General features: G+C 39.8%; 1 protein-coding gene across 19 annotated transcripts in view; it reads right to left on the bottom strand.

Moving 5' to 3' along the window:
- mycbp2 (MYC binding protein 2) overlaps positions 1-14,025 on the bottom strand; it is a 61,951-nt gene extending 47,926 nt beyond the window's left edge. For all 19 annotated transcript variants that reach the window (XM_084908478.1, XM_084908459.1, XM_084908463.1 and 16 more), the window contains exons 1-6: positions 13,289-14,025; positions 11,195-11,270; positions 3,143-3,358; positions 1,788-1,941; positions 1,391-1,587; positions 100-342 (exon numbers count right to left, since the gene is read on the bottom strand). In XM_084908478.1, the coding sequence (XP_084764604.1) occupies positions 100-342; positions 1,391-1,587; positions 1,788-1,941; positions 3,143-3,358; positions 11,195-11,270; positions 13,289-13,560 (1,158 nt within the window). In that variant the 5' untranslated portion in view covers positions 13,561-14,025. The remainder of the gene's footprint in view (positions 1-99; positions 343-1,390; positions 1,588-1,787; positions 1,942-3,142; positions 3,359-11,194; positions 11,271-13,288) is intronic.
- Positions 14,026-16,969: the final 2,944 nt, after the last annotated feature.

Genomic DNA, 16,969 nt, shown 5'->3' with positions numbered 1-16,969 from the left:
GTTTTTTGAAGCAAAGTCACTTTCTGACGCCGCAGAAAGCTTTTGAAAAATTCAAGCAATATAACTGCGCAAAGCTGATATGCAGCTCTTGCTACGCACCCTGACAGTGCCGCTGTATCCAGAGCCCACTTTGTAGAGTCCATCCTTGCAGAGCAAATACAGGAAGGAACCATCAGTCTGCAGGAGGCAGCGCTCATCTTCATCAATGGTCACCTCCTTCAGGACCCACTTGTTCATCAAGGCTGCACGTTTGATGCCATTTCCAAACCAATCCTGGATCTGAATCTTTCCCACCAGAACAGCCTGTACACTCCTCTGTAACGCGTTCAGTATGGTGGGAACCTGGTGAGATTTAGGAAGACAAGGAGGAAAACTTGAAGTTTCCTGTACATTTTTTTGTCTGTGGCATTTTCACACAATCTCCCATGGCAGCCATTACACATACTTCTGATCTTACTGTTAACACAAAAGCAAACAAACACAAAAGGAAAAAAAGAAACAGAACATAGACAGGCGCAGACCCACATTTCCCAAAAAGCCTGACTGCCATTGTGATGAATCATAATCCAGTTAATACATAAAAGATAAGCAAAGAAGGGGAAAAACAAAAACAGCCCAGTGTTTATATAGGATAAAATGTGTGAGCCTACAAGTCCCGCTATGCCTCAATCACATGTGGAAATTGCATCCAAATGCAGGAAAAGGAGAAGTATGTTTTCAGTCACCAACCCTTTCCACTTATTAGCACTTGCTGTTCAACTTGGCAAAGAATTCGAAAGAACAGCTTGGTATAGAGCAGAGGAAAAAAAAACAGTGCAAAAGACAAGCTATGGACAGAAGCAAACAGAAGAACGCCTAATTGGCGGAAGAATGCAGTCAGGGTAAAATAATCAAACAGGAGATCAGAGCAGCCTGACATTTTCCAAAACTCAATTTGTGCTGTCCAGACACTGCCCTGAGTCTCCCTGCACTGAGAAACGCATGGAGCCAGGTTACTTTATCCACTTCAGCATGCACTTTGGTAATCAAAAACATGTTCACCAATATGGAGCACATGAGAGAAGGGTTACATGTACTGGTGGAAAATGTTTAGATACTGAAAAGATCATATTCAACAGATTCCAGCTTGTGCTTAACCAAAGAGGATCACATAAATGTCTACTTCCAAGACATTTGACTGAGATTTAAAAAAAAAACAGATAATCATTTAAATATTGTGAAATCTCAGAAGGTACTTGTTCTAGAAGCGCATAACAAAAAAGTACAAAGACTAGAGTGGACTGACACTCTTCTTACATTGTCTTTGATTTCGAAAATGAATCGTAGACATGTAAAAAGAGTTAAGACACACATGTACAATCAGTCAAATTTGTTTGAATTAGTTGCTTACCTGTATTGTCTGGCAGGCATGACTGCCATTATTTGTAAGAATGGCAGAAACTGCCTGGAGGATCTTCCCCGTGTCTCCCCAGGCCACCACCAGACTGAAGAGGCAGGCACAGGACAGCGCAGTGATGGCCTGTCCCGTTGGGTCATTGGGTCCTGTGCTCCGAACCGTGGTCTCCAACAACAACTGGAAAAGAGACTCTGGCAAAGCAAAACAAATGGTTGGAAGGTTGGCCATCTGAGGAAACAATTAAAGTGTAATATCTAAAGATGGCTGAACAAAGTAATAACGGCAAACGTTATATATTTGGTAGATTCAACATAAAAATAAGCATTTTATACTTCAAATACAATATGCTAATTACATTGGAATGCATTAGACAGTACACATACTGCTTTACCTAACACATCAGGTGGCTCAGTCTGGAAGCCCTCAGGCTGTTGTCCCTGCAGCATGTCCAGCAAGGCCTGCAGGCTACGCAGGCACAGCAGAGGGTGAGAGAACCGAGTCTCTTTTATCAGCTCAAAAACCCCACACAGGCCAATGCCAATGATCTGCAGATACACCAAAGGAACACAGTTTCTATGAGCTAATCAACAACGCACTCCAAGTAAAATTGTTTTCTTTTATATATTTTACAATAAACAGATGAACATGCCCTAAAAGGTTTGAAGTGGATGTTTACAGTCAATGCCACTACATCTGATCAGGGCCCCACAGCATGCAGAGGACTACGAAGGACTTAGATTTTGTATAATGACAGACCTACTTGGCTATGTGGAGAAGAGTGGAAGGCATTCAGCATTCCCCTCTCAGAACTGCTTGTTAGTGAATCACATAATGATTCAAATGTCCTTTCTTGTCTCATTGAAGAACTTGTTTTGTGAAAGCTTAAAATCAGTGTAACGAATATAGTATGATGGATTTTTTTTAAATGTACAGGAGGATACAAATGGCACAGCACGAAAAAAATAATGGAAAATTGCACAACACATAATATTTTTTAAAAGACTTTCAAGATTTTTGTAGCTGAGACTTCACTGAGGCTTACGATCACAGTGTTTGTTAGCCACTGTTATTGAGCTGAAATTAAAGATCAAATTGGCAAATATATCATCAATACCAATCATTTCATAGGTATCAATGATAAAACAACATTTATCTTAACAAAACTGATTAGTCAGGATTATTTTTAAACAATGAAGTGTGAAACAAAGAGTGAAAGATCACTAGATCGGGACCAGAAGGAGACAAATCCCTGAGAGGATTGCATCATGATGGGCATCTGGTTTTTAAAAATAAATAAAAATAATAGTAATAAAAAAAAAAAGTCAAATCCAAAAATGCTGTGAACGAGGGAGCAGCAGCACTCAGTATTCATAAGATGCAAGTATTTTCATTGAGCAAAAATTTTCTGTCATGCAGATTTAGAAAACTAATTTAGACAGTTTTATTAGAAATCAAACTGTAAAATTTGCTCCCAGGTGTAAATGTCAGCCCGGCAACAGCAGGGGCTCAGAGTGAATTTATTTTCTAACAGGCACATGGAGAAAAGGACATAGTTGGGGAAGCCTCACAGGATTTGGGGTGGGGGTTGTTTGAAATCTCTGGTAACACAAACCTCAATTATGACAATAAAAACGATAAGCCCTAAAGGATCTCACAGATCCATCAAAAGAATACGCTGGCTCGCTTTAGTAGGAAGTGCAGCTAACAACAACATAAGCAGCTGATATTTCTCTTCCCTGCTTATACCTTTGGCAGCTTCACGGCTGGTTCGCGGTACTCCTCCTCCTCCTCGCTGTCTGAGTCGCCGCTCTGTACCGAGCTCCTGGAGGCCAGCGCCAGGGAGGCCTCTCTTTGCTGCCAGTCCAGCACACAGTGCCGCACGTTGCAGTAGACATTGAATGCAGAAGGGTTGCTGTGTAGCTTGATGTCTGGCACGCAGAGTGCTCCATCTAGACTCTCGGCCTGTGTGGAAACAAGAGTGAGGAGGGTCGGTTAGAAAATCCTCATTATAAACCACATTTGTAAACTGTAACATCAATATTTATAGTAAAATTCAATACACTTTGGTACAGTAAAATAACTGCTGTACATTGACAAGTAGGTAATCCATTCCTCCTTTGTGTACCTCATGACTCAGTTACTTTAGAAGGAATTTAATTTGGCCCACTGACGATACCCTCCCCACTTCTAAAGCACATTGCCTACTGACCACAACAAATGAGGTAAGAATCCCTCAGAGAAAATCTCCCGAAATCTACACCTCAGGGACTCTGTGCAGATGTTTTCTGTTACATTCAAGTTGAAACAAAATTATATAACCAAAATAAATTGGGAGTGTAAGACGTCTGCTGAACACCACATTAACACGGTTAGTTCCATCACTGTCCTCTCACGTGGTGACTGTGAAACTAAAGAACTCTTCATTTTGCTTCAGACTCCTGAGGACACTTGCTTTGTACAGACTAGGTGAGCATTTCCCAATTTCAAGAACCGCTCAAGACCATTTTCGCGGTTGCAAAATTAATTACACAATATTCTGCATAAAAAGTGTGCAAACGTGTCCTTTAGTCCACTTAGTTCGAGCTGAACTTAAAAGTTAAACTGAAAAAATGCTTAAGGATGTCTTTGCAACAAAAAAGTTTTAAAAGGCACTCAAGAGACAGACGACAAATGAAATAAGCTGGCATGGCCAAGTTATTTCTAAAAAAATAAATAAAAAGATAATAATAAACGTAAATCATCACTGTTGTGCAGTGAGGTGAGAAATTTAAAGCAGATAATTCTTCAATTAAAAATATTTTTAAAAATCCTCATTATGTTACACAATTATAATTAAAAGGTTCAATTATTAACACTGAACAGGCAAACAGTCTACAATCTCTACCCATGCCTACTGGGATTAGAAACAAAAAGACATTTTAGAGAAGTCTTGCTGATGGTGCCTCTTGCATGTTGTTTAATTGTGTTACACTAAGTGCTGTTTGTAATATCAAGTCAGCCATCACTGATGTAAACGAGTTGGACCAGTCAACAGGGAGAATTTGCATCCTAATCATTACATCAAAGCTTAAGGACTCCAATCCAAATAATCACTGGAGAAACTACAGCTCACAGAGAAACTTGATAAACTAACTGATAAGCTTTCACCATCCCACCAAGCAAAGCATTTTGATCTACAGTCCTGAGGCAACCTCTAGAGAATCACATTGATCGATTGTCCCTCTCTCCCAGTGTTGCGCTTTTGGCATCACAGTCACAGAGGGTGATGTCATCTATTTGGGAAGAAAGGTCATTCATTTTCAGCTCAAATCAGCCTCCAGCCCTCATCTAACACTTATGTCTCCTGCTCTCCTACCTAGCCTCTTGTGACCAAGGGACTGTGCAGTATTTACAAAGGAGCACATTGTCTGCACAGAGCACTTAAAGCCTTTTAGAACACAGAAGACTGTAACAACCCATGAAGCAAGGAAAATATGATTTCTGAGGAGATAAAGTAAAAACCGAAGGGTAAGGTACATCAAAATCCTGCAAGCTGAAGCTGAGGGTTTAATGCAAGAAGCTCAGCAGTTTTGGCCCGTCTCTACAAGAACTGGATACCAAGACATTTATTGTTTGATTAATATTTATACAATTTTTTTGTGTCTTGCTTCCAAACCGTTCAAGCTTCAACCCTATATTAATAAGCATGAAGACATTATTAGACTAGATGGTCATCGGATTAAATGTAATTCAAAGATTTGGAGTTAATGCTAGATAAAAGAAACCAAAATCTGAAGTGCAAACAGGTACTTAAATTACAACATAAATTCGTGCCTAATGGTTTGTTACTTTATAAATGTTCTTAAGTACAAAAAAAGAAGGGGGAACAAAAAAAATGTGGTTATATCATGTATCAATTATGTGAATAAAAATGATTTATATGATCAAAACAATACGTTCTGATCGCTACAGACAGATTGCAGTAGCTTTTATTTAATTTTTAACTGTTACTTCTGCAGCTCATCTCTGGATGACAGCACTAGGCTTTGAGACATATTTGAAGTAGCAGCCAAACTCAATATTGTGGGTTCACATGCAGCACACTTCACCAAAATAGCTTTTTACACCATCACTACAAGAGCCGCAGCAGTATAATGATAAATTAAATTTTTCAGAAGCATTACTCATCATTTCATGCCATTTGAGAGAGCAGTGTGGAGAGCACCATCATGGAGAGTGGTATAGAATTTCCATATATGTTTGCAATACATTAGCAGTCCTAAGCTACTGCAACCAACCCTTTACTGAGCAACAAGAAGTCATGGACCACAGATGAAAGATAAATTGAAGACAAGGTATCCTGACTTTTAGTCCATAGCATCATGAATTTCCTAACAGATGTACTCTAGCTGTCTGTTTTAACTCGAGCTTTTTAACTCAAGAATCTGTACGTGCTAAAAGGTGGTCTTTGATGTAGCATTTGATCAGAAAGACGGAAAAAATAAAAATAAGCTGTGAATTTTAAACCAGGTTATGTGTCCACCATCAGTTACCATGGTGATCTAGCCAGATTAAGTGAGAGCTATCTTCAGCTACTTCCAACAATGTAAACTCTGACATGAAGTTCAGCATACCTTGCTAACCCATTAATCAGGTTTTATACCACGTCCCTGGTCTTTTGACAGATCACCTCTGTCTGCTAGACATCCAAGCCTACCTACCAGTGATTTACATTTGTGATTAGGGTGAAATGTCTCAATCAGCGATTTCAGAAATGTTACGCTACATTTGTTCTGTTTGTTTGTTAGAGCCTGAAACATGGTCCTCCTCACGATGAACTGCATGTGACAGGTTTCTCTGTGCTGACCGTTCCCAATTTAAACTTGTCAAATAACCAGAAACATAATCAAAAGTGACACCATTAAAACGTGATCATAAACAACTGCAGAGTCAAGCATGCAAAACTCACCATGCTGCTTTCATTTTGTATTTTTCTTCTAACTTTCAAACCACAACTACCCGTGACCCAAACACACTCCTCAATTAAGTTTCTTCCGTTTCTATTCAGTGCCATCTAAAAGCTTTGAAAAGGTTGGTACACAGCCCTTGACTGCACTTAAGGAAAGCCTCACATTTTTGCTTGCTGGCTTTATGGGAAAAATAAATAAATAAATAAAAAAATTAAGGAAAACAAGAATAAAAGCGCCATCTTCCAGAGGAGAGGCTTTCACAGAGGCCCTGCTGGTCTCCACTCCCATGCTAACAGATTTAAACAAATTTATTTAAAAAATTAAAAAATTAAAAAAAAATTATCACCATCCAGTAATAACTGAATGTTCAGAGAGACCACGTACCTCTTTACTCAGACTCGAGCATAGAATAGACAAAATGTTTATCATTGGTTATTCTGTAGGCCATTACCTTGTAGCCCTCTGCTATGTTTGTGGCTTTCAAGTGCACATGTTACATTTAAGTCACAGAACCATGTATCAAGCATCTACCTGGACTACTGGACTCTCTTGGTGAAAATCTGGTACAAACCATTAAAACTGTATGGACAAATTATAAACTGGCCTATTTAAGACCCATTTCTAAGAACAACAGAAGAAAGCACTGAATCTCACTCTATTTGCACATGAATAAAAACGCAAAGTATGCAGGAAGCATTAACAAAAGAAATATCAACTCTCTAGGACTGCACTAACTTTATAATCAGACAGAGGTGCCTCCACTACACATGTTAAATCGAATGTGTGGTGCTATACTTGCTGATCATTGTCATCACGTTTTCTGGCTTTGTCCTGCAGTTTCTTCCTATTGGTTGCACATAGTATCATAAATAAGATCAATCATCAGCTCAAAGAGCATCTTCGATTTGAGGTATTTAGTTCTGTCAGCACATTCCCCAAAGAAGGAAATGAGCAATGACGCTTCAGCCTACAATATTTATTAAAAATAAAAATAAAAATTTGCAGAATTGCTTTTGTTCAATTTTGAGGAAGTCAAACAGGAAATCTCTAGATAGACTTTCTACAAAAATCTGTGATTAAGATTGATAGCCTTTTTTATAATAAACAGATCAGTGATGGGAAACAGCCTCAAAATTCAACATTTAAGGAACTTTGCTATAATTATATTTATGATGATATAGAAAATACTGGACAACATTTTATCGATTACTGAAGCTTGCAGGGCAGTAGCATTTATTAGTCCAAATGAAATGAAGGCCATCTTCCAGCCTTCTTTTCCAATGAGCCGCTGTGATTGATGACAGAGTACCTCATTCAAAATGTGAATCTACTGCTTCAAAGTGCCAGCAGCATTACAGAGAAATAGTAGTGACACAGCATTATATGCAGTGTCACAGAATAAGCCAAATGTAATGTAGGCACAAAAGTAGTAAGATAGCATCTTAACATTTTATTTTAACCATGACTAAAGTGACATCTCCTTGTAACCATTCAAGAACTGAGCAATACTGTCACATATTAAAACTGAAATTGAAAAATATTTTCCACCTGTTTTTTTTCTTGGTCCCAGCTTTTAATTGCTGAAGCCCTCCTTTTCCACCACACAACCATGTCATTAGTTTCCATCCACGTTTGCTCTTCCTTTTGACAGGAGCGCTACAGCAACGCTTGATTGAGTCACTAGTTTACTTTTAGGTCAATCACCAGTTCTATCATCCCCCCTTTTACGTCCCTTCAGAGCCTGGATATACTGAACCGTGTGTTTTTGACTTAAGTGGTCAAACAAGTTTGTTGTTTTCACCTTTAGCTACACAGCAAAATCTCCAGTGTTAAATTAACACTAGAGTGTCTATATGGGTCCACACCTCTGAGTGTTAAATACAACACTGTTGAGTGTTAAATTAACACTTTTGACAGTGTTATATGTTTAAAAGTAACCTAGTCAGTTTTGAAGATTAACAATGGCTAACACTGAGCAGTGCTGATTTTCTAACACTGGAATATTTCTAACATTTGGAGTTATTTTCCAGTGTTAGAAAATCAGCACTGCTCAGTGTTAGCCATTGTTAATCTTCAAAACTGACTAGGTTACTTTTAAACATATAACACTGTCAAAAGTGTTAATTTAACACTCAACAGTGTTGTATTTAACACTCAGAGGTGTGGACCCATATAGACACTCTAGTGTTAACACTGGAGATTTTGCTGTGTAGAAAAGCTTTATTGGATATTTGGCAAAATACTGTGCTTTGTTGAAGGGCATACCTTCCTTTTTAGGTACTAAATTGTCACTCGAGGTTGATGCACTGCTCTCATTCTCAGACATGTCTGGGCTTGTGTTGTCATCCTGCCTAGGGAATTATTACTTTGCTCTGATAGCATCTTATAACCTCCTTTGTTTTTAACCAGTATTAACCCAAATAATATGGCCCAGCTACCCCCACCTACTGGTGACATTTGATCACTTCCTTTCCATTTTGATTCTTTATGCACATTAATGTGCTGTGGTATTTATTTCTTCTTCGTTTGCTGAAATGCGTGCAGAAATAGAGACGCTATTGATTATATTTGCCATGTTATTCGTCAAAATTATTTCACATTTCCCATGTATCAAAACATTCATACAGCTACAATGTCAAAAATTAGTTCAAATACAGGAAGTGGTCACATTTATTTAGTGCGGCAACTAAAGTACATGCAATTGAGGACTGGGACAAACACATTAACTCTCAACAGTCCCCAGACTTTGTTTCCTTCACATTTATTTATTCATTCATTCATTCATTTTTTTAAATGAATTCAATCCAGGTTTTAGATGCCTAACCTTCCCCAGCACTTGCATTATTTCACAAACCACCTGAGAAAGCTGGAAATAGTTTGCAGATGCAACGGTCTGAATATTCTGAACTGGAAATGTGCTCTTTATGGACATTTCCAAACTGTATCTTGCAAGTGCAGAATAGTTGTATATGAATATAACCTTAGGATATACTATTGAGATGTGATGTTTTAGGCATTCCTTTCTTTGAAATCATTAAAGTATTACTTACACAAAAAAAGAACTGCTGCAAGAACACCACATCACCTGTGGTGTGTGACACAGGTAGGGGAGTTCCCAGTGTACAAAGACAGCATCACGTTATCTGCCATAGCATGACTAATTTAGAAAGCCCTCACATCTCTTAAATCCATAGAATGAAATGTCTCATGCTCACTGCCCGTGTTTGTCTTCAATAAGACATTATTATACAAGTTTGACAGTATTCTTTTCAATGTATTATTTTGCACCATTATGTTGGTATTATAATGACAGTTTTTCTAAATGACACAGAAAACACATTTCACTGTACACAAGACATTACATCATCCTCTTCATTAGGATGATAAGTGTTTATGCTCTGGCTTTATGCTCACTCTACTTTCACGTTTGTAAGCACAGAAGCAGACAGGGAGGGGGGAGAGAAAATCTTTCAAACCACGCTCTTGTCTGACTACACGAGTGTCAGAGGCGTGAAAGAGCAAGAGTGAGCACAACACATACAAACAGAGCACGACTGCCAGAGTAACAGCCCACGTTTTTATGCCTCCCTGCCAGCCAGCCTTGCCTACCACACAGAATATCTTATAGCGTTGTGAGCAATTCAACCTGAGCTGACTCGGCCACTCTACGCCGGATTGCTTGTCTGGAACACTTGAGGAGAAAGATGACAAAAGTCAGAGTAAAGCCTCTTTTCTCTATCATGTTAATCTCTGTTGCTTATGCCTGTAAGCTCCTCAAAAACATAATTTTTAAAAAAGTCTAAGAAATATACGGGAAATCATGAAAGGAGACCAAGCTATCAATCACGAGAAAAAAAAAATAAAAAAAAAATAACATGAGACATAAACAAAGGTGACTGTGCTTATTGCAGATTTTGTTATTAGGTCTCACTGAGTTTCACACCTTTTTTTTTAAGGAGTGACCTGGCCAAGAGGGCAGCAAAAAATGTTACAAACAAAAACCACAGAAACCAAGAGTTGGACAACTTTACAACTGAGCGAAGAAAATGCTGTTTTTATGCAATAAAAAGTCAAGGGAAGAAAAAAAACAACTTAAGTCGAGTTGACAGGGACTGAACAGCACCAAAGGCAGACTGCAGGAACTCATGGTTTTGTAGTACAAAAAAAGATAAGCAGTCCAAGGTCAAAATGTATAAATCTTAGGATTTGTTAACAAATGCTGGCCCTGCAAGGTCTCCACCTGAAAGAGAAACACAACAGCATCATCTGATGCAGGCTAGGATCCCTCTTTGGAAGGAGGAGACTGAAGCAGGAAACAGTTGCCGTGGAGATGTGGAACACATTAGGTTGCTCGGCAACAGGCCATCATGAACAAGTCAGAGCCACTCCCATGTGTCTCTCATTCCGCCTATCCACCATGTCAGCTTCTTGTGTGGACGGGCTTACTGACGCCCGATCGGCCCCGGCTTAACGAAAAACAATGTTTGTGCCAAATACCCTCCAGACAACAGAGGAGCTAATCTCGCCTTTAATCTCATCCTTAATCTGTTCAATTCTTTCAATAGAGTCAAGCCAGCTAAAAAGACATACCAACACGTTTGCAAACATGGCAGTTACGAAATAAAACTGATGTTTTCATTCACACGAGGAGAGAAATTGAAATACATAAAGTATGTGTTATGCTTATTAAATATTTTAAGGAGCACTGAGAGGGTTATGAGTGATTATTTCCTACTACTTTTTACTGAGTAGTCGCAATGTGAATTAAGGATTTACAAGTACAGCAAAGGTTGTCCAAGTCAAAGTTTAATATTGCCTAACAGCTTTTAGACATTAAAGTGCCTCTTACCTTTGTTCTTGATTTGACTTTTGACTTGACCTTCTGTCGCCTTTTAAGTTTCTTCTTACTCAATGCCTTCTTTCCCCTGGAAGCAAACAGTGATCCGTTAGTTTTGCAAAACTGTGCTCTTTTTAAGCAAAAACTCTGGACTTCTTGTTAACATTCAAATGATGTAGAAGCTTGCTCAAGCTATCATCCAAAGGTGGAAGTGTAAAAATGAAATGTGCACAACTGGATCACTTTATTTTTAAAGCAAAGGTCAACATTGTACTTAAAGAGACAGCACATAGTAACACTTCAGACATGAGGGAAGGTAAACAATTCTTCTTCATGCAAGGTTTCAAACTATTTCAATGTCAAAATCTTAAATTCTTTCTAACGTCCCACACAGCTGTGTCGATTTCATTTTTGTTTCACTCTGCAGAGCGAGCAAAGCAGAGATCTATAAGCACAGTTCATCTTGCTTAACCACCATAAGTGCGTCAGGAAATTCACATTCACTGTTGCCTCTCATATCAAACCTTCCCAAAATAGGCACTAGTTTGTTTCTGCAGAAATTCCCCTTTGATGCCTTTGAGCTGTCACTGAAATCTGTTTTGCAGTGACTTTTTGTGGCCAGTCTCTCTTACAAATCCACCTGTCAATAAGATGTAATACGAAGCTAGAAATAGAAACACCACTAAAATTAGTCACCACAGTTTCTCACTACAAAAAAAGCATAAAATATTTACAGGTTTTAAGTGTCCTATTTTTTTTAACTTAATAGCATAGCTGAATATTGCTTTCCAGCACCATACAAATAGCATGATATCAGGTCTCAATCAAGGCTGATCCAGATACTCCTTTTTAGCAACTTTCTCCAAAGAGCTTCCAAAACAGGCCAACTGAGCATGCCTATGACTTTTTAAATAAACATCTGGTGGCAGATGTTAGTTGAAAAGGACATGAGCAACCAACTAGACAGACTGAGGATTTTCTTCTGCCTGCTCCTTCATATACACCAATTAATTCAACATTTGTTTATAAAAACAGAGTAGCGTTCAGCATTATGTTGGTCTTTGGTTAAAGCAACCATTGTACACACTGAGAACAGCAATTGGATTTGTGAGGGGAGGATGCAGCGATGATCCAGCTATTCAGTCTACAACCTGACTTACTAGAATGACGTAAGTGTATTACCCGCTTATGCTAGAACAGCAAATGAGTTCAGCAAATTCCCCACACATCCTCACCCAAACACGGCTCACGTTTCAAACAAGTGTGAGCACAGTAGCAATAAGCAGTTAATGTTTTGTGTTTGTTTGTTTCTTTATTTGTTGTTTATTTTTTAAATACACAGCAAGCCAAAGTCAGCCTCGTGACTTTTTTTCCTCTGCCTTTAACCGGTTTAAGTTAAGGTAACCTGGTGAAAGGTCGGATGCTCCCAATAGCTAGCTCACAATGACGCCGTTGGGCCTAATTAGACACACAACACCACTACTTGGCCGGTAATAATGGGTGACAATGAAGTAAAGTGACAGTTTAATAAATAAATACATAAGTAAACAAATATATTACACAAGTGGGGCGCATGTTTGCATTTAGCCGGATCGCACCTCACTCAAAACATCACAAACTACTCCCATGACAGCTAGCCGGCTAGCTCGTTTTGGACGCGAACCCACCCCACAGAGGTTTTTCTCTAGTGGACATGTCTCGAGTAGAAAAAGCTTGCATTTTAGTCACAGTGTGTCAGTTCATAGCCGAAGCAGTTTGCACCGGGAATGCAAAGCCCTCGCATCAGGGTGAACTAACGTAACGTTAGCTTAGATGGCTCCCATAAGCTAAGGAAGTCGAAGTCAAAATTGCTACCTAGCAAGCTAACCCCGCAAACAAATTATGGAGTTCCTGAAATACTACCCGTAGTTAAAACACGCGCTTGTGTGACAAAAAATGAGATGCAACCAAAACCATATATAATAAGAAATATGCGTGGAAGTTAGCTCATTGGTATTGACTGACGCACCGCTGAGCAAGGGTTACTCTTAGCTTCGTTAGCCTGGTTAGCCCTACGAATGACAGCCCAGCCTCCGCGATATTTTTGATTTCATTTTATCCGCTCACCTTCCTTGATTTATCCCTTGCTCTTTATCGTTGATGGCGGTGGTATAAATCCGTCTGTATCTCTCCGCCAGGGCTCGTCCTGAGAGTAAAAGCTGGTACCGAGTCCGACAATCCGACTGGACTCCGGGTGTCGGGCAAGAACCCATCCCCGAACCGACGGTGGAGAGGTCGGCTCCTGCTCCAGAAATGACCCTGACACCCAGCCCCATCGACGGCGATAAGGAGGGCAGAATCCCACCACCGGCGGCCGCTGCCGCAGCAGCACACATCATCGTTTTGCAGAACAATGCATATATATGTATATATCACACAAAAGATATCACAGCCAAATAATCTCTAGCCATCAGACGCAATCCACGTGTCGATGTATCCGCCACATGTCACATCATTTGTCCGCTACGAGCTGCGAAAAAACAACAACGAGCATCCACGGTCCTCAGCGGTTATAAGCGCAAATTGTAGCCAATCTGGTGGTGCAGCTAAAAACCCAGTGTAGTCTTGCGATCCGGCCGCAGCGTCAACACGGTGCTCGACTCCAAGGATGATCCTCTCAAATCATAACTGAAATTTCTCGCGAAAAAGCAGAAACGAAAGCATTCATTTAGAAAAATCGCATTGTCGAGTTTCGTTTTTTGCTTCGTTTCTTGAATATTTCTTGACCCCGGAGAGGCAGCACCCTCAGTTGGGCTGCCATCTTAGCTCCATCATCCCTCCCCTCCCTGGCCGAGCCTTGCGTCGCCAGCATGCCGGGATATTTTCATACGTCTGAACCGAGCGATGCTATCATTGATTTAGCTGATCAATTACTTCTCTGTTTACACAATCGCTGCAAATGCGTAGTTCACTTTTCTTTTTTACATCAGAGAAATAATCGTCGAGGCTAAGGACGGCCTCATAGATCAAAGGCAAATCCGCAGGGCTATTTTTTTGAACACTGTGCACAGTTGGATTGTGGACATTTAAATTGTAGAAGTCAATACAGCAAGGGCCCCTCCCAGGTTGATCTAAAATTGGCACACACAAATACACAGATGGATTGCTCTTGGAATCGTTGTCCGCAATAAGAGTGGCCTTTAAAAACAGAGTTGCATATTTTTAAAACTGCTTTGATTTTTTTTTTTTTTTTTTGCGTGCTGCACTATTCCGTTTAGCATTGCTCCATTTACACAGTGAACCCTGTGTAGCTGTGAACCCTGCCCTTTGATCTACGTTCTTGAACTTCTCCTTAGCTGGCACCAGGACTGCAGTTATCGATCTGCCGTCCCTCTTAATTGATCTTCACCGTGCTGCTGTGGGGGGATTATTCACTGAGTGTGATTGTTTTATCTTCTCATTACTGCCTCAGAGTAAAGCTGCACATTACCGAAGTGCGTCAGCTATGCATTACCCAGATTGCGATGGTGATGGCGATATTTTAAAGGGTGACACATGGGTGCAGGGGAGCTGCAGGGAGAGAGATAAAAAAGAAAAAGAAAAAAGGAGAAACACTGTGTTGGGTAACATCAAAATGGAAGCAAAGGCCAAAAAAACACCCTACTGCAGTATAAGGTGGAAAAGGAAACAGGTGTTTATACTTTCATGTATGATATAGCAACGGATGATGCAATTAGCAGGTCATGTTTCAAACATGCTTCGCTGCATTCCTTTTAAATGTCTGTGCATGTGGAGGGGTGATGCATTTATTTAGGGAGAGAGAGTGAGAAAGAATGACAAAGGGGTACACAGGCCCTAGTGGTGCTTTATTGGCTGCACAGTATTGCAGTGGCCCAATGACAAGAGAGAGGTAGGTCTACTGTCTCTTCTCATAGCAACCGAGAAAGCATCCAGAGATTATCAGTGTCAGAGTGCCAGCATGCATCTGCCATGACAAAACCTGAAGAATTGTGTTCTCACAGCTGTCATGTGAAATATTAGAAGTGAAAAGCAGCTCTCTTGAAGTGCATCATAGCAGTTGTAATGGTCTCTACGTGGCAGGTTATGAAAAGAGCATGATTCGGTATTGAAGATGCAGTCGCATCCAGAGGCTGCTCCCTTATTAACCCCTGGTTTTCTCAGCTCTGGCCAGTTACAGTAAATACAGGGAGGAGGGGCAGGGATGCCTGGGCAGAGTAGAAGTCCATATAGGACACAAACATGAGCAGAGCTGACAGAGACGATATCCAGCCGCCTCAGATACACACACACACACACACACACACACACACACACACACACACACACACACACACACACACACACACACATAGGAGATGGGGCTACTATTAGAGTCTAAGTAGGTTGTTAGGTTTTACGTTTTAACTCTGATCTCTTTATATCATAGTGTCTCAGCATCATCAGTATTGACCTGACATAATGTGCCTTGACAAAATCAACTATATGGATAGAATTATGTCAGCCTTCATTCATCCTGGGAAATGAAATGTGGTGTTTAAAGTTCAAGCAATTAGTTTCAAACGTGCGTAATCTTTTTCAAGCATCTGTCGTATTTTGTTTCTTTTCATTCATTGAGAATATTAACGATCTAAAACCCAGTAGGACTGTGTTTCTAATGGCAGCTAATGACTCCTAATGTGTTTCTCTACATGACTGGAGAGGAAATTAATTGGTTCCTCGCACACATCGATGTGCTTCATTTATGCTTGAATGAAAGTGCTGATGTTGACTCAAACCTCTTATGTTCAAATTGCTCGGATTAGAGTGAAATGCATTCACTGCATTATTATATGATTTTTTCCGATTGAATTTCTTCTAAATAGTGCAGTTGTTGCACGTTACAAAATTCAAGAGACCTGTGACCCTTTGTGACTAAAGGGGCAGCTGAAAGTAGCTTCTGCATTTATCTGTTTGGTATTGACAGTCATATTTACAACTAACTCTTTCAGTCATCTTGATAACACAGGTTATATTTATTGTTTTCTTCTGACTCACTAACAGTAAATCTTAAGGACATGTTTTGCCTTGAGCAACTTGTCTTACATTTATATATTTCCACGTAGCTAAGCAACCTGGAAAATAATTTCTATCATTATAGCTCTAGCGCCACCCAGTGTTGATCTTTTACTTGAACGTTGTAAAGACTGCAAAGAGAGCAGAGACATCTCGAACTCTAAGGAAATGAATCTGAGGGTTCTCAAGCTGCTCATTAATATGCAGACAAGTTCAGCTAGTTAAAGATAAATCATAATCATAGCTGAGAGGGTATTTCCTTCAAAAATGTGTCTTTTAAAATCTTTGCTTCAGACTGCTTTAACCTTTAATTCAGGTCTGGATAGCCTGCATTCCTCTCGTACTGTCGCTGTTACTAGGAGGATTTCACCTATCAGTATTGTGTTGTCACACCCATGGATGTTATGCACCTTTCATACCTATGACCATTCAAAAGACGGCACTCCCAATAATCAAGCTCACACACAGACAGTGTGACATTCATGCTTCAAGACTGACTGTCACTTGACATTCTTAAGCATCGGTCTGAGACCTCCCAAGTCTGTCATTGAGCAAGTCAGGTATGTCAGTTTGGCTGGCAGAACACATTATTTAATCAGCTGAATTACACGCCATATCAGAAGAAATCTTGTTCAAAGTCTAAATGTTTAAGGCAGCAGAAACAGCTAATCCATCATCAGTAGCCAAGCTGCTTTGTGACCAGGCCTCAAAGGCATAAGGTCTGAGTTTGGGTTG

The sequence above is a fragment of the Perissodus microlepis genome, chromosome 16, assembly GCF_051167445.1.
Source record: "Perissodus microlepis isolate ML-2025 ecotype Zambia chromosome 16, ASM5116744v1, whole genome shotgun sequence".
NCBI classification, from domain to species: domain Eukaryota; kingdom Metazoa; phylum Chordata; class Actinopteri; order Cichliformes; family Cichlidae; genus Perissodus; species Perissodus microlepis.
The sequence above is the reverse complement of the archived record's forward strand: the minus strand, read 5'-3'. Positions and strand labels throughout refer to the sequence as shown.